This window comes from Garra rufa, chromosome 25 (genome assembly GCF_049309525.1).
Source record: "Garra rufa chromosome 25, GarRuf1.0, whole genome shotgun sequence".
NCBI classification, from domain to species: Eukaryota; Metazoa; Chordata; class Actinopteri; order Cypriniformes; family Cyprinidae; genus Garra; species Garra rufa.
In genome coordinates this window covers 28,057,283-28,084,537 of record NC_133385.1, presented here as the reverse complement: position 1 = coordinate 28,084,537, position 27,255 = coordinate 28,057,283, and the positions used below count along the sequence as shown (strand labels likewise).

The window sequence follows — 27,255 nt, the reverse complement described above, 5'->3', positions numbered from 1 at the left end:
GATCTGGGAGCTCAGGGGGCCATGGCCGGGTAAACAGTCCGGGAGGCCATGGCGGATCTGGGAGCTCAGGGGGCCATGGCCGGGTAAGCAGTCCGGGAGGCCATGGCGGATCTGGGAGCTCAGGGGGCCATGGCCGGGTAAACAGTCCGGGAGGCCATGGCGGATCTGGGGGCTCAGGAAGCCATGGCCGGGTAAATGGTTCAGGAGGCCATGGCCGGGTAAACAGTCCAGGTGGCCATGGCCGGTAAACAGTCCAAAATTTTCTTGGGGGAACCTAGGGCATAGTCCACCCAGGAGAGCACGGAAGGGCACGCAGGAGAGAGCTCCGGTTCTGGGGGGCACGCAGGAGAGAGCTCCGGCTCTGGAGGGCGCGCTGGCTCTTGAGGAGCGGGCTCTGGACGGCGCTCTTGAGGAGCGGGCTCTGGACGGCGCTCTTGAGGAGCGGGCTCTGGACGGCGCTCTTGAGGAGCGGGCTCTGGATGGCTCGACGACCCCAGCGGATATACAGGAGGGCTGGGCGTCTCCAGCGGAGACACTGAAGGAGCTAGCTCTGGGCGAGCGGTCACTGGAGGGCGCTCTGGCGGCGCAGTCACTGGAGGGCTGGGCGGAACCAGCGAAGACTCTGGGAGACTGGGCGGAACCAGCGGCGGCTCAGGGAGGCTGGGCGGAACCAGCAGAGGCTCAGACTTGGCGGTAGCCATCTTGGGTGCAGACTCAGGCTTGGCGGCCATCTTGGCCGGGGACTCAGGCTTGGCGGCCATCTTGGCCGGGAACTCAGGAACGGAGGCCATCTTGGCCGGGAACTCAGGAACGGAGGCCATCTTGGCCGGGAACTCAGGAACGGAGGCCATCTTGCTTGCAGACTTTTGGCGTGGCAGCCATCTTGAGGGCAGATAGTAACATGGTGGCCAACTGGTGAGCGGACTCTGACATGGCAGCCATCTTACTTGCAGACTCTGGCGTGGCAGCCATCTTACTTGGAGACTCTGGCGTGGCAGCCATCTTGCTTGCAGACTCTGGCGTGGCAGCCATCTTGCTTGCAAGATCTGGCGTGGCAGCCATCTTGCTTGCAGAATCTGGCATGGCGGCCATCTTGTGAACTGGCGTGGCGGCCATTTTGCGAGCTGACGCTGGCCTGGCGGCTGATGGGTTTGAGCGTGGAGAGGAAGCCGGCAGGCTTGAGTGCTGGGCAGAGGCCGGTAGACTAGAGCGCGGGGAGGAGGCCGGCCACATTGGGCTGAGGACAGCAGCGGAGCTTTGGAGGATGACTGGAGATTTGGGACTGGGCTGGCGGTACGAACCGTTGGCACGGTATGTGGGGGGTCCCAGCTTATGGCAGGCTGGCGCGATGTGCTGTGTTTGTGAGGGGACTGGAAGATGAGACTAAAAAGTATTTGGAAGATCGCAGCGGATAATCTCATCATCCAGTCCCAAAACAAACACAGCGGCAAGTGAAGCATCGTGCCAGCCTACCTGATGAGAAAGCTGGAGGAACTCCTCCACATATCGCTCCAACGATCGACCGCCATGCCGCAGTCTCCTCAATGCTGCCTCAGCCCGACTCATCCTTTGTCTTGGTCCGTCGTTCTGTCACACTCTGGCTGGGTTGAGGAGTGGAGATGGAGGAGAACCGGAGTAAATGAATAAACAGTTTATTAAACAAAACACTTGAAAATGATACAAACAAACAAAAACCGGGAGCAAGAAACGTGCACATGTAACGTTAACGACGGACAAGGGGTAGTGAGCAGACAGACTTAAATACACTGAAGACAGGGCGTGGTTACAAACGAGATAATAGGATGACGAGGGGGAAATACAAATATGGGCAGGGCATGACTAGACCAAATGAGACAGAACTGAAGGGGGAGACAAGGACTAAACCATTAGAACTGGAAACATAGGGGGAAAAACACTAGGAGAACAGAACAAGACAGGACAAAATACTGACAGTATGCTGTTTAAGTCGAAAAGTGAAATTTTTAAATGTCACATTTGGACATCTTTATGTAGCTTTATGCCAGTTCATCTAAATGGCTTATATTTGATTGTTTGTTCATAACTGTATTTCAAGGTGAAATGTGTAATTTCTATGCCACTTTTGTCATCAAACAGAACTACATAAGTAATGTTTTTTAACATTAAGCATTTTAACTGATTTGTTGAGTAAAACTGGATCTCCAGTTAGTAAAATGTTAATTCTTTTATATTAAATGCACTATAGCAGACAGGTTTCTCTCATTTTTTATTGTTTTAAAAAGCATTTTCAGTTTCCTGCAGAACCCAGTAGGCAAAATGAAAGCCACTATAACTATTTAATTACTATTTAGTTTAATATTCCTGTTTCTGAATATTACATTTAAAGACATATCTAAAGTAAATATAGCATATTATTAGAGTTTTCAAAACTGTCCCAACAATTGTTTTTGATCTAAACCCATACATCAGAAAAAAGCATGGTAAGATATGGTGCAAAATGATATTTCATATGCTGTTCAAGTCACATTCATCTTTATGTAGTTTTATGCCAATTTAAATGGCTCATATTTGATGGTTTCTTCATATATGTATTTCAAGGTACAATGTTTTTTAACACCGAGTATTTTAACATAGAGAAAATTACAGTTTGCCCAAAAATGTGAATTCTGTCATCATTTACTCGTCCCCACGTCTTTTCAAAAGTGTATGATTTTGTTCGGTCAAAAAAATAAAAATAAAAGTATGTCCGTAGGATGAAAGTCAATGACAAAAAGGTGAAACATTCTTCAAAGTATCTTTTTTGTGTGTTGATGACAGAATTTTCAAATTTTGGGTAAACTATCCCTTATAAATGTCTCTCTTTTCTTCGCTTTCTGTCATTTTTGTCATGAAAACTAAAGTATTTCTCTCTTTCTCTTGTGCTTCGATCTCAGGGTCTTCCCCAAACACGACAAAGACAAATACGGGCCTGCAGTGTAAGCATTTTAAACCCTTTTCACTCCATTTCACTAACGAAACTCTATTGGTCGTGCTCATCTATTTAATGGAGATTAAACTGACACCACATTCTAACATGCACCGTCTGTCACTTTCTTAGTTACTATCCCAAGATCCACGGTTTCATCGCCACCCCACAAAGCCCCTCTCTGCTGGATGAATCTGAGGGATCGGCGCACGGCAAACCATCCCTCCGCAGAATCAAGGGCCGAATCCACCGCAGCAAGAGCCTGGACAGCATCGACCTGCTGGACTCCAACGTGAGTTAAAGACTGCATCCACTGCAGTAATGCTTCCGTGTGTGGGGGTGGGGAAAGTGTGTGTGTGGCGTGTTTGTGTGTGTATTTAAACAAGATTGCGCCGCTAGATGTTGCGTGTCAGCACTCAGTGTGCAAATGTACATGTATATGAAAAGCGATTCCATGACTGTGTGTGTGTGTGTAGCGTGACTGTTTGTTTATGAAAATGCACATGTACCAGTATGTCTGCATGGCTGCTCTAGGGAATTTCTGCAAGAGTGAACATGACATGCACAATTGTATAAATCCACTTATTCACAATTATTGCATACATTATTAACAAACACACAGCTGGAGTCAGTTCATAAAGGTTTGTGAATGTATACCAGGACTCAATGCATATAGGAGGACATCTTTTAAAGAGACAGTTCACTTAAAAAGGAAAACTGGCATAATATTCTTACTTTTGTACTTTTTAATAGATTTTCTTCTATTGAGCGCTGAAAAAGATATTTCACAGAGTGTTCAAGCTGCTCTTTTCCATACAGTGAATGTTAATAGGAACTGGAGATGCTGAGATGCAAAAATTATGAAAAAACAACATGAAAGTAATCCATACAACTCTTGTATTATATTGCTTGTCTTCCGAAGCCATCTGATGATTTTGTGAACGAAAAAGCAGAAATTTAAGTAGTTGATCACAGAAAATCTTTGTCATCTGGCGCAAAAAAAAAAAAAAAGCGAACGTTGTCAGCAAATACTGGCACAAGTTTAGGTTTATTCCTCATACAAAGCTATCATATGGCTTTAGAAGATTTGCAATATCATGCACAAGTTGCTTGTACTACATTTTTGGTGTTTTTTTGACAGTTTTAGAGCTCAACAGCCCCAGTCCCCATCCACTTCCATTGTATAAAAACGTTCTGTTAAACGTTTTCAGCAAATAATGTGTTACATTTAGGTTTATTCCTCACACAAAGCTATTTTGCGGCTTCAGAAGACTCCGAATATCATGCACAAGTTGCATGTACTGCTTTTTTTTTTAAATTTTTGGAGCTCAACAGTCCCAGTCCCCATCTACTTCCATTGTATGGAAAATGTTTAGCTAAACATCTACTTTTGTGTTCTGTGAAAGTAATCCATACAATTTCTGCATTTTATTGCTGTCTTCTGAGGCCATTTGGTAGCATTGTATGCATAAGAAAAGTTATTCACAAAAAAATCTGTCATCTGGCGCAATGGAACTGAATGTTGTCAGAACGTTTTTGAGCAAATAATGACGTATGTTTAGGTTTTTCCTCACACAAAGCTATCGTATGATTTCAGAGGACTTGGAATATCATGTTCAAATTATTTTTACTACTTTTTGGTAGTTTTTTTGACAGTTTTAGAGCTCAACAGCCCCAGTCCCCATTAACTTCCATTGTATGGAAAACGTTCTGCTAAACACCTACATTGTGTTCCATAAAAGTAATCCTTACGACTCCTGTATTATATTGCATTCTTTTGAAGCCATCTGATAGCATTGTGCATAAGAAAGACTAAGAATTAAGTGGTTATTCAGAGAAGATCTTTGTCATCTGGCACAACAAATGGGAACATTGTCAGAACGTTTTGAGCAAATAATGGGTTACGTTTAGGTTAATTTCTCAAACAAAGATATATGGCTTCAGAGGACTTGGAATATCATGCACAACTTTTATATGCTACTTTTTGGCAGTTTTTTGAAAGTTTTAAGGCTCAAAAGTCCCAGTCCCTATCCACTTCCATTGTATGGAAAACGTTCTGTTAAATACCTACATTTGTGTTCCATCAAAATAATCAGTACCACTTCTGTGTAGTATTGCATGCCTTCTGAAGCCATCTAATATAAAAATACAGAAAATTACGTAGTTAATCACAGAAAAGTTGTGTCACCTAGCGCAATGAAGAAGAACGTTGTCAGAACGTTTTCAGCAAATAATGGCTTAAGTATAGGTTTATTTCTCACATAAAACTATCATATGGTTTCAGAGGACTTGGAATATCATGCTTAAGTTGTATGTACTGCTTTTTTGGTAGTTTTTTATACAGTTTTAAAGCTCAAAAGCCCCAGTCACTATCCACTTCCATTATATGGTTAAAAGTCTGCTAAACACCTACATTTGTGTTCCATTAAAAATAGCAATCCATATTTCAATTGCATGTCTTCTGAAGTCATCTGATATCATTGTGTGCATAAAAAAAGCAGAAATTTAAGTACTTATTCATAGAAAATCTTTGTCATCTGGTGCAATGAAAGGGAACGTTGTTAGAACGTTTTCAGCAAATATTTTCTTACGTTTAGGTTTATTCCTCAACCAAAGCTATAATATTGTTTCAGAGGACTTGGAATATCATGCTTTTTTTTTGTAGTTCTTTGACCATTTTCAAGCTCAGCAACCCCAGTCCCCATCCACTTCCATTGTATGAAAAACATTCTGCTAAACACCTACATTTGTGTTCAATGAAGGTAATTCATACAACTTCTGTATTATATTGCATGTCTTCGGATCCCCTCTGATAGCACTGTGTGCATTAAAAAGCAATAATTTAAGTAGTTATTCACAGAAAATATTGTCATCTGCTAATACGAAAAGGAACATTGTCAGAATGTTTTCAGCAAATAATGTCTTACGTTCAGGTTTATTCTTCAAACAAAGCTATCATAAGGCTTTAGAGGACTTGGATTATCATGCACAAGCTGTATGTACTATTTCTTTGGTAGCTTTTTCACATTTTTGGATCTAAGCAACCCCAGTCCCCATCCACTTCCATTGTAAAAAACATTCTGCTAAACACCTTTGTTACATTTAGGTTTATTTCTCACACAAAGCAATCATTTTGTTTCAGAAGACTTGGAAAATCATGCTCAAGTTGTATGTACTACTTTTTTGATAGATTTTTGACATTTTGGAGCTCAACTGCCCCAGTCCCTATCCACTTCCGTTGAATGAAATTCAAACATTCTGCTAAAAACCTACATTTGTGTTCCATAAAAGTAATCTATACAACTCCTGTATTATATTGCATGTCTTCGTATGCCATCTGATTGTGTATAAAAAAGCAGAAATTTAATAAAATAGTTATTCACCAAAAAATCTTTGTCATCTGGCGCAATAAAGGAAAACATTGTCCGAATACTTTCAGGAAATAATGGCTTAAGTTTAGGTTTATGTTTCACACAAACTATCATATGGCTTCAGGGGACTTGGAATATTGTGTACAAGTAGTATGTACTGCTTTTCTACTAGTTTCGTGACATTTTTGGATCTTAACAGCCCCAGTCCCCATCCACTTTCATGAAAAACGCATCACACGAAAGAGAGCGCTGTCAGAACATTTTCAGCAAATATATGCTTAAGTTTAGGTTCATTTTTCACACAAAACTGTCATATGGCTTCAGGGGACTTGGAATATTGTGTACAAGTAGTATGTACTGCTTTTTTTACTAGTTTTGTGACATTTTTGGATCTCAACAGCCCCAGTCCCCATCCACTTCCATTTTATGGGAAACAGTTCTGCTAAAGATGCAGGCCTATGTATTTCATAAAAGTAATCTGTATAGTTCCTGTATTATGTTGCATGTCTTCTGAAGCCATCTGATATCATTGTGTGCATAAAAAGCAGAAATTTCGGTAGTTATTTACGGAAAATATTTGTCATCTGGTGCAATGAAAGAGAACATTGTTGGAATGTTTTCCGCAAATAATGGCTTACATTTAGGTTTATTCCTCGCAAAAAGCTATTATATTGCTTTAGAGGACTTAGAATATCATGTTCAAGTTGTACATTTTTGGTAGCTTTTTGACATTTTTAGAGCTCAACAGCCCCAGTCCCCATCCACTTCCATTGTATAGGAAAAAGTTATTTTAAACATGCAGGCCTATGTATTCCACAAAAGTTATCAATACAATTTCTGTATTTTATTGCATGTCTTTTGAAGCCATCTGATAGCATTGTGTGCATAAAGAATTTATCATCTGCTGATATAATTGGGAACGTTGTCAGAATGTTTTGAAGCAACTAATGTCTTAAGTTTAGGTTTATTTTTCACATAAAGCTATCGTATGTCTTCAGGGGACTTGGAATATCAAGCACAAGTTGTATGTACTACTACATTTTTTTTTTTACTTTTTTTGGATCTCAACAGCCCTAGTCCCCATCTACTTCCATTGTATGGGAAACAGTACTGCTAAAGACGCAGGCCTATGTATTTCATGAAAGTAATCTGTACAGTTCCTGTATTATATTGCATGTCTTCTGAATCCATCTGATATCATTATGTGCATAAAAAAGCAGAAATTTAAGTAGTTATATACAGAAAATATTTGTCATCTGGTGCAAATAATGGCTTATATTTAGGTTTATTCCTCACAAAAAGCTATTATATTGCTTTAGAGGACTTAGAATATCATGTTCAAGTTGTACATTTTTGGTAGCTTTTTGACATTTTTACAGCTCAACAGCCCCAGTCCCCATCCCCTTCCATTGTATGAAAAATGTTCTGCTAAACATCTACATTTGTGCTTCATAATCCAAACAACTCCTGTATTAAATTGCATGTCTTCTAAAGCCATCTGATATAATTGTGTGCATAAAAAAAGCAGAAATTTAAGTAGTTATTTACAGAAAATATTTGTCATCTGGTGCAATGAAAGAGAACATTGTCAAAATGTTTTCAGCAAATAATGGCTTCCATTTAGGTTAATCCTCACAAAAAGCTATTATATTGCTTCAGATGACTTGGAATATCATGTTCAAGTTGTACATTTTTGGTAGCTTTCTGACATTTTTAGAGCTCAACAGCCCCAGTCCCCATCCACTTCCACTGTATGGAAAACATTCTGTTAAATACCTACATTTGTGCACCAGATGACAATATTTGTCATCTGGTGCAATGAAAGAGAACACTTAAAATATAGTGCACAAGTTGTATGTACAACTACGATTTTTGGTATTTTTTTTTACCTTTTTGGATCTCAACAGCCCTAGTCCCCATCTACTTCCATTGTATGGGAAACAGTACTGCTAAAGACGCAGGCCTATGTATTTCATGAAAGTAAACTGTACAGTTCCTGTATTATATTGCATGTTTTCTGAAGCCATCTGATAGCACTGTGTGCATAAAAAAGCTGAAAATTTAAGTAGCTATTTACAGACAATCTGTCATCTTTGGATTTTTGGAGCCCCAATCCCCATCCACTTCCATTCCATTCGTGTTCCATGAAAGAAAATTACATTTAGTGAATAAATGGTAATAGAATTGGCATTTTTTTTGTTTAAGCTGTTCCTTCCATGTTGTGTATTTATCCCAACTCGTCCAACAAATCTCGAATCAAAAATTATTTTTAAAATTACATCTCCCGTTATGAAAGTTACATGAGTCTGTCATGTTCACCCTGCGCAGACTGTCTGAATGCCTCATAGATAGTTCATGGGCTCATCCTTAATGCAACACCTTACTGAATCTGATTCCCGCACTGGGATACCCCGGAGTGGGTTCCTGTTTGCATATAAAACACCTGGGATTTGAATTACGCCAGGATGTCTCACAAATGGCTTCGCCTCCTCTGAGGAAATGCACTCTAACATGATTATTATTCTAATGAGCTTTGAGTGGGACTTCCATGAATAAATTCCGCTTGTTTGAGTCTCTCGCACTTTGCAATTATAGATGAAATTATGTCTTTTTGGTTGAACGCAGTTTTTCTAAAGGGAAAATCTCAGTTGTCGGATGTTTTTCCCAGTTCATTAAAAAAACGCTTAATGTGGATTCTGCTTGAATAGATTTGTTTGTACTTGAAACACATTTGTAGTGCTATACATGTGGGAGTTAATGATGAATATCATCTTAGCCTCTCAGATTTGTCAGTTACATAATGTTTCCATGCTATGCCACAATTAGTTAACTCAGATTGTACATTCACCGATGTCTTAACAACCCAAGTTGTTTTGTTGCTGCATATCATTTAATTCAAACAAATATGCTGTCTAGGTCAGCAGCTTATTCGGTTTTGAAACACAGCCTTGATGTTGATATCACAGTGACACAGAAGCCTCTAGGAGCGATTGACAGGCTAAAGACGGCCGGGTTAGTTCAGTGCCAAGTGACTGAGCAAATGTGCCTTTCGACAAAGCTTCCTCCACAAAGGCTGCCGGCTTTAGTGAAGTGAGTTAGAACCGGTTCATTAAATCCCTTTAAAATGCTGTTGCTCTGCCTGTGCTTAAAATATCTGGCCTTCAGAACATCTCAGTGAAATAAGGGGGTATCACCGTCCAGGTCCCTGCTCTTTAATACTGTACATATTTCTCTCTTAACAGAACACACACACACACATATACACGAACACAGGCCGCAGGAAAGTTGCTGACTAGGCTTGAATGCCAACTGCAGCTGATGAGAGTAACGTTCCGGCACACAGTGAGTGATGATGCCACAGCAATGCTTGAGTGAAGACCTCTCTACTGCTGCCACTCGCTCTACTGAAAGACAGAACAGAGAAAAACACACACAGCCACCCACTGCAGAGGGAGCAGGGTTAGCCACTGATGCTAATACAGAAAACTCCCTGACAGAATGCTAAGGCGTTGAGTTTGATTGCTAGCCGTTTGCTAAGGTGTCCTAGGGAGTTGCTGGAGCTTTGCTTGGTGGTTTCTAAGATTTGGTTCATGAGTGTTTGTTTAGTGGCCTAAAAACAGTCCACAATGATGCCAGACAAAATTCTTACACCTGATTGATTTTAAAATATCACATGGTGCAAAGTGAGTTATGCATAATGAATTTTAATAGTAATAATAATAATAATATATTAATAACTTGCAATAATAATGATGGTTGCCTTAGCAAGCATTGCTAATGAGACTAGATTTATGTGCAATAAATACATAAAGCGGATAGAATTTGTGGATGGAATAGCTCAGATAATTTAGTCTTGGAAATGGTTGAGGTTTTAAAATCTCTTATTTTGATTGGAGGTTTTTGCATTCCCTGTTGAAATCTTAAACCAGCCTAAGATGGGTTGGTGGTCTTAGCTAGGTTTAGCTGGTCTTAGCTCACATCTTGTGTCAGCAGTTTTCAACTGGTCAGGCTAGAAGACGAGTTGGATGGCTGGATAAATAACAGGTTGGAAAACCAGCTAAAACCAGTTAAGACCAGCAAACCATCTTAGGCTGGTTTAAGCTGAGGGGTTTTTTTTGTCAGCAGATTTGCCGAATCTACAAAGCCCCTAAAAGGAAATGGTGATGGAAAATGAGAAGGGAGTTGTTGTGTTGTCTTGCAAAGCTTTTGCGTTCCCCTGAAAAGCTTTGTGTTTGCCAGTTAAGACCAGCTTAAGCAAACCAGCTTAGGCTGGATTCAGCAGTTTTTTTCAGCAGCTTAGCCGAGTCTATGTACGAAAATTAAAAACGAAAAACGAAATTAAGTTTGCAAAAAACGTCTCAATCCCCCAAGAAACATTTTTGATTTGACAAATTTTGTTTGCAGATTTTGGTATTCCCTGTTGAAAAAGCTTCTTAAACCAGCCTAAGATGGTTTGGTGGTCTTAGCTGGGTTTAGCTGGTCTTAGCTCACATCTTGTGTCAGCAGTTTTTAACTGGTCAGGCTAGAAGACGAGTTGGATGGCTGGATAAATAGCAGGTTGGAAAACCAGCTAAAACCAGTTAAGACCAGCAAACCTGCTTAGGCTGGATTCAGCATTTTTTTTTTCAGCAGCTTAGCTGAGTCTATGTAGCCCCTAAAGGGAAACGGTGTTAAAAAAATCTAAAAGGAGAAAAATTTATATTTCAATATTTTTGTGTTGTCTTGCAATGCTTTTGCCTCTCAGAAAAAAGTTGAGTTCGCTAGAGAAACTTTAGCTTTCCTTAAAAAAACGTTGTGTTTATTCACAAAACATTTGCATTTCCCCAAGAAACGCTGTATTTGTTTGCAAAACTTTTGCCTTCCCAAGAAGCATTGTGTTCGCTTACAAGCATTTCGTTTGTTTCCTTGAGAAATTAAGTTTGCAAAAAACTTCTCAATCCCCAAAGAAACACTTTTGATTTGACAAATTTAGATTGCAGATTTTAGTATTCCCTTTTGAAAAAGCATCTTAAACCAGCCTAGAATGGTTTGGTGGTCTTAACTGGTTTTAGCTGGTCTTAGCTCACATCTTGTGTCAGCAATTTTCAACTGGTCAGGCTAGGAGACAAGTTGGATGGCTTGATAAATAACAGGTTGGAAAACCAGCTAAAACCGTTAAGACCTGCAAACCATCTAAGGCTGGATTAAACCAGGGTTTTTTTTTTCAGCAGATTTGCTGAATCTACGGAGCCCCTAAAGGGAACTGGAGATGAAAAATGAGAATGGAGTTGTTGTGTTGTCTTCCAAAGCTTTTGCCTTCCCCCGAGAAGCTTTGTGTTTGCATGCAAACCTTTTGCCTTCCTCTGAAAAATGAGTTCACTAGAGAAACTTCATTTGTTTACAAAACTTTGTGTTTGCTAGCAACACTTTTGCCTCCCCTACAAGCATTGTGTTAGCTCGTAAAAATTCCCCTAAGTAATTTTTGTATTTGCTTGCAAAAACTTCGTAATCCCATAAGAAACATTGTGCTTGCATACAAAACTTTTGCCACATTCTGAGAAATGTTGAGTTTCTCTGAAAAATTTTGATTGCAGATTTTAGTATTTCCTGTTGAAAAAGCTTCTAAAACCAGCCTAAGATGGTTTGGTGGTCTTAGCTTGTTTCCCTCAAGGGTAACTATATTTCAATACTTTTATATTGTATTGCAAAGCTTTTGCGTTCCCCCATGAAGCTGCATTCGCATGCAAAACTTTTGCTGTCCTCTGAAAAATGGTGAGTTCGCTAGAGAAACTTTCGCATTCCCTGAAAAACTTTGTGTTTGTTCACAAAAGGATTGCGTTCTCCCAAGAAACAACACTTTTTCGTTCTTCTAAGAAACTCAGCATTTGCTTGCAACACTTTTGCCTTCCTAAGAAGCATTGTGTTTGCTCACAAGAGCGAGAATTTTTTGCGTTTACTTAAACTTCACAATCCCCCAAGAAACATTGTGCTTACATGCAAAACTTTTGCTTCCCTCTGAAAAATGTAGATTGCAGATTTTAGTATTCCCTGTTAAAAAAGGCTTCTTAAACCAGCCTAAAATGGTTTGCTGGTCTTAGCTGGTTTTAGCTCACATCTTGTGTCAGCCATTTTCAACTGGTCAGGTTAGGAGACAAGTTGGATGGCCGGATAAATAACAGGTTGGAAAACCAGCTAAAAACAGTTAAGACCAGAAAACCATCTAAGCCTGGATTAAGCCGTTTTTTTTTCAGTAGATTTGACGAATCTACGGAGCCCCTAAAGGGAAATGGAGATGAAAAATGAGAAGGGAGTTGTGATGTCTTGCAAAGCTTTTGCCTTCCCCCGAGAAGCTTTGTGTTTGCATGCGAACCTTTTGCCTTCCTCTGAAAAATGTTGAGTTCACTAGAGAAATGTTCACATTCCCTGAGAAACCTTTTTTGTTCACAAAACTTTTGCGTTCCCCCAAGATACTTTGCGTTTGCCTTCCCACAAAGCATTGTGTTCGCTCACAAAAATTCCCCTAAGAAACATTGTGCTTGCATTGCACTCTGAGAAATGTTGAGTTTCTCTGAAAACTTTGCAGATTTTAGTATTTCCGGTTGAAAAAGCTTCTTAAACCAGCTTAAGATGGTTTGGTGGTCTTAGTTGTTTTTTGCTGGTCTTAGCTTGCATCTTGTATCAGCAATTTTTAGCTGGCCAGGCTAGGAGACAAGTTGGATGGCCAGATAAATAACAGGTTGGAAAACCAGCTAAAACCATTTAAGACCAGCAAACCAGCTTAGGCTGGATTAAGCTGTTTTTAGCAGCTTTGCAGAGTTTACGAAGTCTAAAATGTTTGTGTTCCTCTGAGAAACTTTACATTTGCTCGCAAAACTTTTCCATTCCCCTGAGAAATTTTACATTTGCTCACAGCACTTTTGCGTTCCTGAGAAACATTGAGACTGAGAACAATTGAAATATGATCATACAAAACAAAATAATAATTATTATTATTTTTTTTTTATTATTATTATTACTCTTTCTCTAAGTTAAACAGGATGAGCAGAAAATGTAAGGCAGGACTTCATCTTGTCTGTGATGGACTGGGTTGTGAAATGAAAATACATAATATTGTGTTGAATAAGCTGCGTTTGAAGACTTCATAACACTGATGTTTTGATTTTTAGTTATGCATGTGCATGCAATAAAATTGGAGTGTTTGAAGTCACGCCGTTTGGCAGCGTGCCCACTCCTGCTGTCATTTGTGTTGGCGAGTGCCGGTCTCTCTCTCATGGAGAGCATGAATCAGTTGTTAGTGCATAGGTTGCAGAAAACCGCACAGCAGAAAGAGAGAGGGCAAAGGAGAAATGCAGCACCGTGAAATGCATCACATAACTCTGGTCAAGCGAGACTCTCTCTCTTCCAATCATTCTTTCTATCCATCTCTTCATCTCATGAACAGCCTCCTTCCTCTCCTTTTTGCCGATATCAGCTCTCCACCTCTCATCTCCATTCAATCACTCCATTCACTTTTTTTTTCATTTCACCTTGAAAGCCAATATTAAAGGCACAGGAGCAGAAATTATTATGGGACGTAAATTGATATCACTACCGTTTTGCTGCGCTTCAGTAACCCCTCCGAGGCTTTCCACGCTTTTTTAGGGTAATTGTAAAGCACATTAAGCCATTTTTGCAATGCATATTCATTCATCCTGCTGAATTTGTGTGAACAAGTGGATTTTATCTTTATAAAATGGGATAGTTTATACACACACACACACACACACATTTTTTTTTTATTTACTCACCTACATGCCGTTGCAAATTTCTGTGACTGTATTTCTTTGCAAAAGGTGATTTTGTAAAGAATGTCTCTTTTCTATAGACCATTTCAAGGATGTAAACAATAACAAGCGCGTTGGAACGTTACTGCGCATGTCCGGTCCTGAAACATTTCCGGTAGCGCTATTTCTCCGATCTGTCAATACGAACACATTCTTTTAAAATCTAGCGAAAAAGCTAGTTAAGGTAAAAAAAGCTGCTCATTAACTAATCGATGCTGCGTGCGTGTACACGGGAGATTGCTAAAAGCATATCACATGAACGGAAATATTGTGAACATTTATTCGTACAATGGATGTCATCAGTCTGAAGCAAGCAGTGCAACTTACTTCATGTTTTGTTCCCAAGATATCCGGAGGTTGTTCGTGATTAATTTACTTGCATTGCGTGGTCAGTCTGTATTTCTGTTTAAATATTTGTTTTCATTAGTACATTACTTTTCACAATACATATCGTTCCAAACAACGCTAAATGTATGCTATTAAAACTAAGCGCTCGATGCTATTATTACGTGTTGAATTCATTTCAACATGTGTTCAACGTTAGTTTGGTCAAGTTTGTTGCTGTGGAACAGTGCAAGTGGAGGGTATGAATGCTCCGAGTCATCATGTGATCACAAATAAACAAGATCGTCGCAATTCAATGCTGGCTAACGTGTTTTACATAAACCTGTATATCTGCAGATTAATAAATGCACACACAAACACACATAAAGCATTCATATATGTTTTTATGCACGTATTTACTGTTCACACCCACACAAATTTTATATATATATATATTCATGTGAAAATGAATACTGGTGTAATGTAAAGGCTGATGCTAATTCAGCTTTGCACAACATTTTTTATAATAGAAATCATTTAAATAATTAATCATGTTAATAAACATAAAATACTTATTTCAAAAACATAAAAAAAAAATACTTTGTCCAAACTTTTGACCAGTACTGTATATAAACAAAAAGCATTCTCTCACTTTCAACTGTTTTTATTTCCAGCACATGTATTGATATGTAAATATTTGTATGAACATAAAATGCTTCAACAAATGAAAGAACAACAACTGAAACAACATTTGAACTGAAATGGAGTACAAAGGGGGAACAAATGTCAAAAGCAGCAGTCTGTATCTGGTCTGGTCATCAGTCGCTTTAAGTACTACACTAAATTACTGAATACTACACTCAAGTTCTCAATCACATCTGGGTGTTGATATGGTCAGATGTGGTTTGTCACTGCAGGATGATCAGCTGTCCTTGGGTGTCTACAGATGATGGCTCTCCTTACACTGCCTTCTCAGATTTGGTGACCCTTCTGTATTTCTGCAACTGTTTACATCAGTTTAGAATACTTTCTAGAAAACAAAACAAAGGATATTAGCCATCATTATGAAAATGTATATAACATTTAACCAATTCTATGGGAATTACAGGGAGCTAACAAATTTCAGTATTACACTGTATTGTCAGATTTAGTGACCCTGCTGCATATTTACAACTGCTTACATCAAAATACTTCCTTGACTAAGAAACAAATGATATTAGAAATCACCTGTATGAATTTTGTTTACATTATATAAGGATAAAAGTAGAAAAACAATTATTTAATATAATGCACAATATAAAAAAAAATAATGCTATTATTGCTTAATACGTCAGTACATCTTGGAATTAACATTACCAAAGCTTATGTGATGGAAAATAATATTTACCATAAACATTATGTTTTGTAAACTACTGCCGTTAACTGTTACACAATACGACATTCACGTACTTTCATGTTACTCACTGCATTTGTCAACTGACAAAATACCTAGACGACTAATATGAATTTAACCCACATAACACTTAGCAATAAAACAGAAATAAAAAAACTTGCCTTTTTTCATTAACGTTACACACGAAAGCTAGATGCATATGTAAACAATGACAAAATGCTACTTTAAATTATACGGCATCATACTTGAAGAGTTAACGTAAAGATATACAAATAAACTGATTAATTAAAAACGATATTTACTTGCCTGAATCGAAATGTGCGCTGTATATCCTAGAGTTGCTTGTTGTTATCCAGCCTTCTCCTTCACTGCCGCAACACGGGTACGTTTCGCGGAAATCTACCGTTAAACACGTCTCAGAATGTTAGTACCGCCCCAGAGGGAGCACACAACCACCGAACGACAAGGATCTAATTTTAATTTAGACATTTAAGCAGGATGTTTGTATATATATGACCGCAATCCCACTGTTCATAAAGCGCTTCTCGCCATTGTTTTGAATGCGCTGGACCACTAACCGGAAACGTCCTGGGACCAACGACGTCACTTCCTTAAGCCGCCGAATAGCGCTTGAAATGGTCTATAGAATGACTAGGGACTGGGGCTGCAAAAATGACAAAAAAAATTGCCATCAGTCATGTTTTATTGTGTCTAATGAGTATGTTTGTCTTAATATCACTAGGGCTATATGTTTTTGTCTATTTTAATCATACAAGGACAAATTTGTCCTGTTTCCACTGTGTATTACATACCTTTTTACATTTGTAAATATAGATGAAAACACAATATATGAAAATATTTCTTTATATTTAGATTTTAATTTGTATAATGTTTTATTTAAAGGCCTTGAAACTGCATCCCCAGGTTGTGCATCAACCCTGTTACCATCAAAATTTGCCTTTATAAATGAATGAAGTTTCATAAATTAAAAATCACATCATCATCATTTCAAGACATAAAACTTTCAGGGTTTGTTGGTAGGGACAATCTTAAAATGTCAACCCTGTTACCATCCAAATTTACCTTTTTAAATGAATGAAGTTCCATAAATTGAAAATTACATCATCATTTCAAAACATAAATCTTTCGAGGTTTGTTGGTAGAAACAATCTTAAAATGTCAACCCTGTTACCATTTAAATTTGCCTTTTTAAATTAATAAAGTTTAATAAATTGAAAATTACATCATTATTTCAAGACATAAAACTTTCAAGGTTTGTTGGTAGGAACAATCTTAAAATGTCAACCCTGTTACCATCCAAATGTGCCTTTTTTAAATGAATGAAGTTCCATAAATTGAAAATTACATCATAATCATTTTAAGACATACAACTTTTAAGGTTTGTTAGTAGGAACAATCTCAAAATGTCAACCCTGTCACCATCCAAATTTGCCTTTTTAAATTTATAATGTTTTATAAGTTGAAAATTACATCATCATCATTTCAATATATACAACTTTCAAGGTTTGTTGGTAGGAACAATCTTAAAATGTCAACCCTGTTACCATCCAAATTTGCCTTTTTAAATTAATGAGGTTTCATAAATTGAAAATTACATCATCATTATTTCAAGACATACAACTGTTGGAACTGTTGGTAGGAACAATCTTAAAATGTCCACCCTGTTACCTTGATTTTGTATAGCAAGTATCTGATCATTTAAAAGTGAATATTTGTAGAAATGTCAGCATTAAATTCTTTTACTAATAAACACTTTGTAGTTCCATGACTTTGTAAATAAATGTAATCTTAAAGTAAACCGTAAAACTCAACCCTGTTACCTTTCTGAGAACCGTGTTATATCTAATGTATATTAAAATGTTTGAATTTAAATTGATTTGTCTCATCTCAAGCTAAATACATTCTAGTTTATGCTCAGCCATAATTATGTCCTCACAAAAGTAGCAGGGTTGACACTTACGGTGTCATTTCTGACAGAATGTATAAAATTTTACAAATGTTTATCTATTCATTGTGTGCTTTGTGTGTCTGTGTGTATATGTGTGTTCTGGGATGTGTGGTAAAAAAAACATTAGCATAATGACGTTATCACTAAAGGAAGTAATTCTTTCAAGGATAAACTGATGTGTCCTTTTTTTCAAGTTTGTCAGTAGGTATCAATCCTAAAAAGTCAACCCTGTTACCCTGATTTTATATAGTAAACATCTGATCATTATAAAGTGGATATTTGCGAAAGCATCAGCATTAAATTCTCTTTCCAGTGTTACTCTTTAGCTCCATAATATCTAGAATATAGTGCACAAGTTGTATGAAACACTTTTATGGTCCTTTTGAAGCTTGACAGTCCCAGTCTCCATTTACTTTCATTATATGGAAATAGTGGTCGAGGTATAAGGCTACAAATTCACACAATTTTTGGATAAGGTTTTTGAGGTATTTAAGCATTTTATTTGTGTGTGCGATATGGTGTATTTGAGTTTGTTTAGCTTAAGTTTTTTAGGTTTATTTTGTGTGCTATATGAGATATGTTGTTTAAAGAGGTATTAGAGTTTTGGAACGTTTTTGATTGTTTTATCTTAAGGTTTCTAAAGTATTTGACACATTTTCTCAACTATTTCATATATAGAATATTTCATATATAGAAACTAGTTAGTCTTTCGAAGTCATACAAGAACCAGATATGACGCAATTAGGTATATTTCTTCAGGTCATTTTTTTGGTGAACTGTACCTTTAAAATTGCTTGCTACTATAGTTGTTACAGTCATAATCTCAGGACATGATTACAAAAGGACACGTTTTTTTTCACGCAGCATTTTTCCGGCTCTCTCAGCTGTTCTGCAGTGAGAAAATTGTTTTGCTGCAAAAGCCACATGGAGGTAGCTGCAAACAATGCTAATGCTAATCTTCAAGCTGATCCAAAGAGTGATATTGAATCCAGAATGATTTTGCTAATTATTCTAAAAGACTTGCTCCATCTTTTGCTCACAAGAACTGATGTGAAATTTAGTATATCTTAATCAGTTACATGCTAATCTGTTGTTAGCATGCTAATCTGGCTTTTTAGATCTAAAAACATAGCGACACACATTTAGGCTGCAGTATATGAACAGGAGCGCTTGCTGTCCTCGCCAAGAAACACCAGCGTAAGCACTTAGCGCCCTGCTCTGTGTTGCAAAAGTGCTGCAGCTGCAGTTGCAGCGGAGACAAGACTGCAGTTGAATTAACTGATCTGCATATTCAGAGATGTGAGGGGCAGAACGAGTGAGATGGACTGAGAAAGCTAAGACAGGAATGGGAACAAAGGTGTCCCAGCACGTGAGAGGCGAGGAGAGGGGGCTACCCTTGAATGAGGTGCGTACGGTGAGGAGGGGGTGGATGCAGGGGCTGAAAAGACACAAAGAGGAGGAAGAGCAGGAGGGAGGGAGGTGTATCTCACCTATATGTCATGGAGACAGCGAGAGGAGGTGAACGGGAGGGGAATGAGTACGGGAGGTGTTTTTTTTCCCTCTGAATTGGGGTGACGTTACCTTGAGTGTCGCTGGAAGCTGAACACTATGGCGAGAGGGTCCCTAGAGCATGATGGGATGGAGAGAGAGAACATTTTGTTCTGTGCGGCATTAGAACAGTGCTGTGCGTGTGCATATGTATAGCGAGTGTGTGTCACATTTGATCAGTGAAAGATGAGATGGAGTGTGTTTATTTTGTGTCATGGGGACATTCTATAAAACAGGTGCTGTTTGTGTTCCTTATATACATATGTATAAAAATGACTAACAATTAAAATTGTACTAGGCCTGTATGTTTCCACCCTGTATTTAGCAAATATGGATGAAAACACAATATATGAAAATATTTATGCTGTAAACGTGTTTAAATTTTAGTTGGAACCCTTGAAAACTGCATCCCCAGGTTGTTTCAACCCTGTTACCAATGGGATTTGCCCTTTTTATAGTAATGAACTATGTCATAAATCAAAATGACATCATCATCATTTCAAGACTTAAATCTTTCAAGGACATTTAGATGTCCTCTTTTTTTAATAGTTTGTTGTTAAGAAACAATCTTAAAATGTCTTAAAATGCCAACCCTGTTACCTTGATTTTGTATGCAAAAATTTGATAATTGAAAAGTAAATATTTCTAGAAATGTCTACATTAATTTCTCTACTTAATAGATAGCTTGTAGTTCAATAAAACTATAAAACAAATAAAAGAATCATGTAATCTCAAAATAAACTAAAACTGTCAGCACTGAATATCTGTGGAAATGTCAGCATTAAATTATGTTTAATAAATAGCTTGTAGTTAAATGACATTGAAAATAAATAAATAAAGTCATGCAATCTCAAAACCGTAACACTGTCAACACTGTTACCATCAGATTGTGCCCTTTTTAAAGTAATGGACCGTTTGAATGAAAATGAAATTACATCATTATTTCAAGATGAGTCCTTTTTAATCACTTTTTAAAGTGTTTTGGTAGGAAACAATCTTAGAATGTCAACCCTGTTACCTACATTTTGTATGGCAAACATTTGATAATGGAAAGTAAATATTTCTAGAAATTAATGCATTAAGTTTTCTACATTACAAGCTATTTATTAAATAATGACATTGAAAAATAAATAAATAAAATCATGTAATCTCAAAACCGTGAAACTGTCAACACTGTTACCATTAAAATGTGCCCTTTTTAAAGTAATGAACATTTTGAAAATTACATCATTATTTCAAGATGTAAACCTTTCAAGGACAAGTTGAGTCCTTTTTAATCACTGTTTTAAAGTGTTTTGGTAGGAAACAATCTTAGCAATCTTAGAATGTCAACCCTGTTGCCTACATTTTGTATGGCAAATATTTGATAATGGAAAAGTAAATATTTCTAGAAATTAATGCATTAAGTTCTCTATTTAATAAATAGCTTGTAGTTTAATGACATTGAAAAATAAATAAAATCATGTAATCTCAAAACCGTAAAACTGTCAACACTGTTACCATTAAAATGTGCCCTTTTTAAAGTAATGAACATTTTGAAAATTACATCATTTCAAGATGTAAACCTTTCAAGGACAAGTTGAAAGTCCTTTTTAATCACTTTTTTTAAGTGGGTTGGTAGGAAACAAACTTAGAATGTCAACCCTGTTACCTTCATTTTGTATAGCAAACATTTGATAATGGAAAAGTAAATATTTCTAGAAATGTCTACATTAATTTCTCTACTTAATAGATAGCTTGTAGTTCAATAAAACTATAAAACAAATAAAAGAATCATGTAATCTCAAAATAAACTAAAACTGTCAGCACTGTTACTATCAAAATGTACCCTTTTTAAAGTAATGAACAGTTAGAAGATTACATCATTTCAAGATGTAAACCTCTCAAGGACAAGTTGAGTTGTCCTCTTTTGTATCACTTTTTATTTTGAAGTTTGCTGGTAGCAAAAAACAAGCTTGGAATGTCAACCCTGTTACCTTGATTTTGTATAGCAAACATATGATGATTGAAAAGTCAATATGAGTGTTGAAATGTCAGCATTAAATTCTCTTTTTTTATAAACACCTCATAGTTCCATTACATTGTAAAAAAAAAACATTTCATATTAAACCATACAACTGTCAACCCTGTTATTATCAAAATTTGCCTTTTTTTAAGTAATTAATGATTTCATATTAATGATTTCATCATTGAAAATTACATAATCATCATTTCAAGACAAACCTTTCAAGGACAAGTTGAGTGCTCAAAAAAGTAATAGAGTTGACAGACAATATAAAATAGTAAAGTTTACTTTAAAAATCACCATTTCAAAATTGAAAATTACATCAATGATTGATTAAGCCTATCATTGGTGTAATATTTCTATCCTATCAAATTTGTGTGTCTGTGGTTTCTGATAAGCGTGTAAATATCCAACACGGTGACCCCGAACGTGCTTGAACGTGCATTTCACAGAGTACATGTTTGCAGAAATGGTATGTCAGGGGACATTTGTAATGCACTTATAGCGTATATAGGCCTCCCTGTTGTGAAAACCCATTCACCGTAAAAACCTATTTAAATTGCAGTGTCCTTTTTTATCACAAGTCGAAGCACAAGTACAAGACAATCCTATAATGTCAACCCTGTTACCTTGATTATGTATAGCAAACATCTGATAATTAAAAAGTGGATATTTGTAGAAATAACAGTATTAAATTGTCTTTCTAATAAACATGTTGTAGTTGTATTTGTGACGTATTGTAGTTGTCAACCCTGTTACCTAAGAACATTATCCTAACATACATATAATAAAATATATGAATTTCAATTGAGTTGTGTGATCTCAAGCTAAATTCATTTTAAGTTATACTGAGACACAATTATGTCCTCAGAAGAGTAACAGGGTTGATAGTTGAGACATTATCTGACAGCCTGTATGAATTTTCACAAACGTTTACTTTAAAAATGACCATTTCAAGGTAGATTTACCCCATTGCTAATTTATACATCCACCCTATCAGTTGTGTATTCTGGTAAGTGAGTAAAGGTCAGACGTGATGACCCTGAACATGCTTGAATGTGCATTTCAGAGTGTATATGTGTGCAGAAATTGTATGTTAGGGGACATTCCGCCATACTGAGAAAACCCATTTACAGAAGTGTGCAGTGTGTATATGTGTTTTGTGATGTGCCCGTATGTTCGATGTAAGTATGCAGTACTGAATTCATGTGTTTTTGGTGATGATGTGTGTATGCATGTGCATCAGGATGGTTGGTTTATCAGAGCCAGAGGGGCCCCGCTGAGAGCGATCCAGCTGTCAGGTCAGAGTCTGAAAATCGGGAGGTCCATGTGACCACGTGTGCCCCCTCAAGCCTTCACAAACCTCGACATATGGAGCAGCACTTTAAGAATTCAGTCTGGAGATATTACACAAACGTCTAGTAACAGACACACATGTTTGCTATTGCTGTTATGAAATGTTATATCATTTTTGTGTGAGGTCATTGTTTTTAAGGACCTGTGGTTGCTCTGCTTATTAAAACAACACCTGTATGAACTTAAAGGTAACTGAATACATGTACCTATGAAAAAATTACTAATACAAGTAAAAGATAATGATGAAAATGGCTCAGAAATGAGAAGCTAGTACTGGGAAAAGCTTTTTGGTTTCAGTGTTTCTAGAGGTTTATTGGTGATAGAATTCCTTGTATGTTTTTATTCCAAGATTTAGCCTGCAGTCTGACAGCTCCTTAATAGGATCTTACTGACTCCACTGTCAGTACATATTTATGTCACCATCAATCTGTATTGGCCTATTTTACATCAACTATTAGGATTATGTAAGGCGAAAATGGCTGTGGTAAAAGCAACTCATGGCTTTTTGTAGTCTAAGTTCACACTAGCAGTTTTCAAAGAAACTATTAGGGAATTTTTAGTGTCAATAATGTCATAGCACAAAGTTGCCTGTACGATTTATTTGGTTCATAATTTGTAGCCTAGTATTGCGTTATTTACAAACGTTTCGACGTCTGTCACGTGACAAATTAAGAACAGAGTCTGAGGTAAGCTTGTGTTGCTAACGATATTATATGTATCGCTTTTTTCCTATTATCTAATTTGTTATCAAAGATATCGTATGTGAACTCATGAATGTTTGGATATTGAAGGCATTTAACTCCGTTCAAATGAACAAACGACTCAAACAATGCTCAATGCTGAACGAGTGAGCAGTGAAAAGATACAATCAAACTGTACAGTAAATTATTTAGGTTTAAAGTTGATTAAAAATGAAAAATGTCTCATACAGAACTTCCAGATTTCAAATAAAACAGAAAAAATAATATGAAACTGAAAAATAGCGCTGGAAAAATAGCGCTCCAATTTGTTTTAGTGAATCGGTTCATTTCGTTAAAAACGACTCACAAAGTTATCATTCAAAGATGTTACCTGAAGTTCCAGCGCAAGGACCTTACGTGTCATTTTTGAGGTGAAATTGTTGTTTTGTTACTCCCAAACAAAATCTTCCGTCACATCTGATGATTCACGAACGATCTGCGAGATTATTCGATTGAGTCGTTTAAAAGAATCGGTTCAAATGAACGAGTCATTCGCAAAACGGACATTTGCAGCGGTAGATACATTAGTCATCTAGTTTGCAGGTCAAAGACATTTCAAGGAGAGAGGTAATTAGGTTTTATTGATACTGAAGGATCTTATTGGCACATTGTTTATCTATACCATATGCAGACCTCCCTATGTGGCAGCAAGTGAGTCATTTGCAGAAAGCGCTATTGCAGTAAAATCCACCTAAATAACAGGAATAATTTTGTTGAGAAAATACATGTTTCTTGCCAAATACATCAGCCTGTGTTCTGTAAGGACATGTTCAAATGAATAAAACACATTAAATCAATTTGTTAGGGCCAATTCTGTTCCTCAGAGTTTTAAGTGTTTTATTTCAGGCTTTCAGATTCCTTTTAAACAACACATTGTCCACAATCAATTTCAGTTAATAGGAAAAGGGAGAGAATTGATTCCTGATGATAAAATCTAGAGATCCAGTCCTTGTCCTCCAGGTTTGCTGGAGCGGCACATGTGAAGGTCATCTGCTTTCTCTTATTCATCTCCCATAAAAACATACTTCACACACATTGTAATAAGGGGGACAAAACCTGTTTAAAAAAAATTACATGAGCAAATACAATTTTTACATAGAAATGTGACTGATAAATAAAAAAAAATGTATATTATCAAAGGATATTTTTATTTTATTATTTTATTTTAATTTTAGTTCCGTTCCCCATAAAAAATATTTTAAAAAATCATAAAAAGCTTTATGATTAAAAAAATATATATTTTATTTTTGCAGGTTTCATTCCCCAACAATTCATACATAAAAAGCTTTAGTTGTTAAGTTAATAGTTAATTTAAAAAAAATAGAACATATAACTGAATAAATAACTGAAATAAAATAAAACATTGACATTAACTGAAAAAAAAAAAAAAAAAAAAATATATATATATATATATATATATATATATATATATATATATATAAAGCTTATTTCTACAAATGATAAATACATTTGTTAAATCTCACTGAGGGGAAAAAAATTATACATTCTTAATAAATACACTTTTTACATGGAAATGTGACTGATAAATAAAAAATATGTATTATTTGTTTTATATTTTAACATGAATTTCTGAATGTACATGAACAAATTTCTATATGTGTTACTGTTTGTCTTCATTTGGGTAAATATTTTATTTTATTTTATTTTATTTTTGCAGGTTTCATTCCTTATAAAAAATCAAATAAAAACATAATAAAAAGCTTTAGTTGTTAAATTAATATGGTTAACTTTTAAAAAAAATAAAATCATAAAAAATCAAATGCAATTTTTAAATGGAAATGTGACTCATAAAAAAAAAAAATTTGTTTTATGTTTTAACATGAATTTATGAATATGAACATTTCCATTACTTAACTGATAACTGTAACAAAATAAAACATTGACATTAACTGAAATATTAACTGAAATAAAAAATAATATATAAAAAATATACATTCTTAATAAATAAATGTTTACATGGAAATGTGACCCATGAATTAAAAAAATATATAATTAGTTTTATGTTTTAATATTTTTGCATTTATTTTAAAATGATAAAAAAATCCTTAAAAAATAATTAATTTTATTTAAAAGCTGTAGTTGTTAAGTTAAAATTGTTAACTAAAAAAAAACAGGGAGAAAAAAATCCATTACTTAAAAAAATAATAATAACATTAACTTAAATAAAAAAATAAATATAAAAAGTAAGCTTATTTCAGCTATTTTGAACTAAAATAACTAAAACTAAATGAACAAAAACTAATAAATAAAAAAATAAAAATAGACATAAAAACAAATAAAAATGACAAAAACAACAAAATTACTAAACCTTTAACTAAAATCAAAGTGAAAACTATCAAGAAAATATAAAAATTAAATTAGATTCTAAATAATAGCAAAAACTATAAGTACAATAATTGTGACCCTGGACCACGAAACCAGTCTTAAGTCGCTGGGGTATATTTGTAGCAATAGCCAAAAATACATTGTATGGGTCAAAATTATTGATTTTTCTTTTATGTCAAAAATCATTAGGAAATTAAGTAAAGATCATGTTCCATGAAGATTTTTTGTAAAATTCCTACTGTAAACCTATCAAAATGTAATTTTTGATTAGTAATATGCATTGCTTAGAACTTAATTTGGACAACTTTAAAGGTGTTTTTCTCAGTATTTTGATTTTTTGCACCCTCAGATTTCAGATTTTCAAATAGATGTATCTCAGCCAAATATTGTCCTATCCTAACAAACCATACATCAATAGAAAGCTTATTTATTGAGCTTTCATATGATGTATACATCTCAGTTTTGTAAAATTTAACCTTATGACTGGTTTTGTGGTCCAGGGTCACAATTATACTAAAATAACGCCGGTTGTTATGAATGACTGCCTTTGCCAGTTTCCCACATGCTCTCATTGACACACTGTTGAAATACGGGGTAAGTTGTAAATCCCAGTGACGATATTGGCATCCATACTAGATTTATGACTAAAGGATTCTGGAATCCAAGCCCAGTTTAGGGCCAGAAAATCAGCTGGGTTTTAGTCATAAACACATCTCTGTGCCTAAGGTGTGAACGCTTTATAAGTGCATCCGGTCCACAAAAAGTCAAATCAACCTTGTGTCCTTGTGTTTTCTCAAGAGTTCAAGAAACTAAATCAATCTGAAATCTCAGATGACTCATGCTATTGATCTATTATTGAGCGGCCGTCAGAACGGAGCATGAACGGAAACGCAAATGAATCTTAGACAGTACTGTTTTTAATTTCGCAGGCGTATCGCTCAGAGTCCCGGTCTAGCGGTTCAGGTACGTCACAGCGATCTGCTAGCGGCAGTTAGATTTGATGAGTAGATTTTGGTGAGCGTTCGGCTAAACGTTTACTACCGACCCCCCACCAGTGTGTGTTGTTGTTAATTTGCTCTAATGGAAGGGATTCTGCTTCCTCAGCTGAGTGGTATTAAGCCCCCTGGAGATCTCAGACACAAAGGCTCAGACTGAGCCATGCTTCATTGGCATACACACTCGTCCACTGCTTTTCTTTCTCCTTTTTTGTCTTTTTTAATTGAACCGGGTTGTCTTTGTATGGATGCTCACCTTTGATGTCATTGGACCTCATTGATGAAACACAAGCAAAAGAATTTTAGTAAATTTGTTTCTACTAAATTTACACATTCAGTTCAGTCCGACATGATTCATACTCTAAGCATGTTTTTTTTTTTTTTTTTTTTTTGCTGTAATATGCTGTATATATATAAAAAAAAAAAAGATATATATATATATATATATATATATATATATAT

The 27,255-nt window shown here is 36.2% G+C and overlaps 1 protein-coding gene across 1 annotated transcript in view; it reads left to right on the top strand.

The window, feature by feature from the left end:
- The window catches only part of LOC141301427 (uncharacterized), a 150,447-nt gene that overhangs the window by 48,183 nt on the left and 75,009 nt on the right, over positions 1-27,255 (top strand). Inside the window, exons 3-4 of the mRNA XM_073831657.1 lie at positions 2,913-2,954; positions 3,077-3,236. Of these exons, the coding sequence (XP_073687758.1) occupies positions 2,913-2,954; positions 3,077-3,236 (202 nt within the window). The remainder of the gene's footprint in view (positions 1-2,912; positions 2,955-3,076; positions 3,237-27,255) is intronic.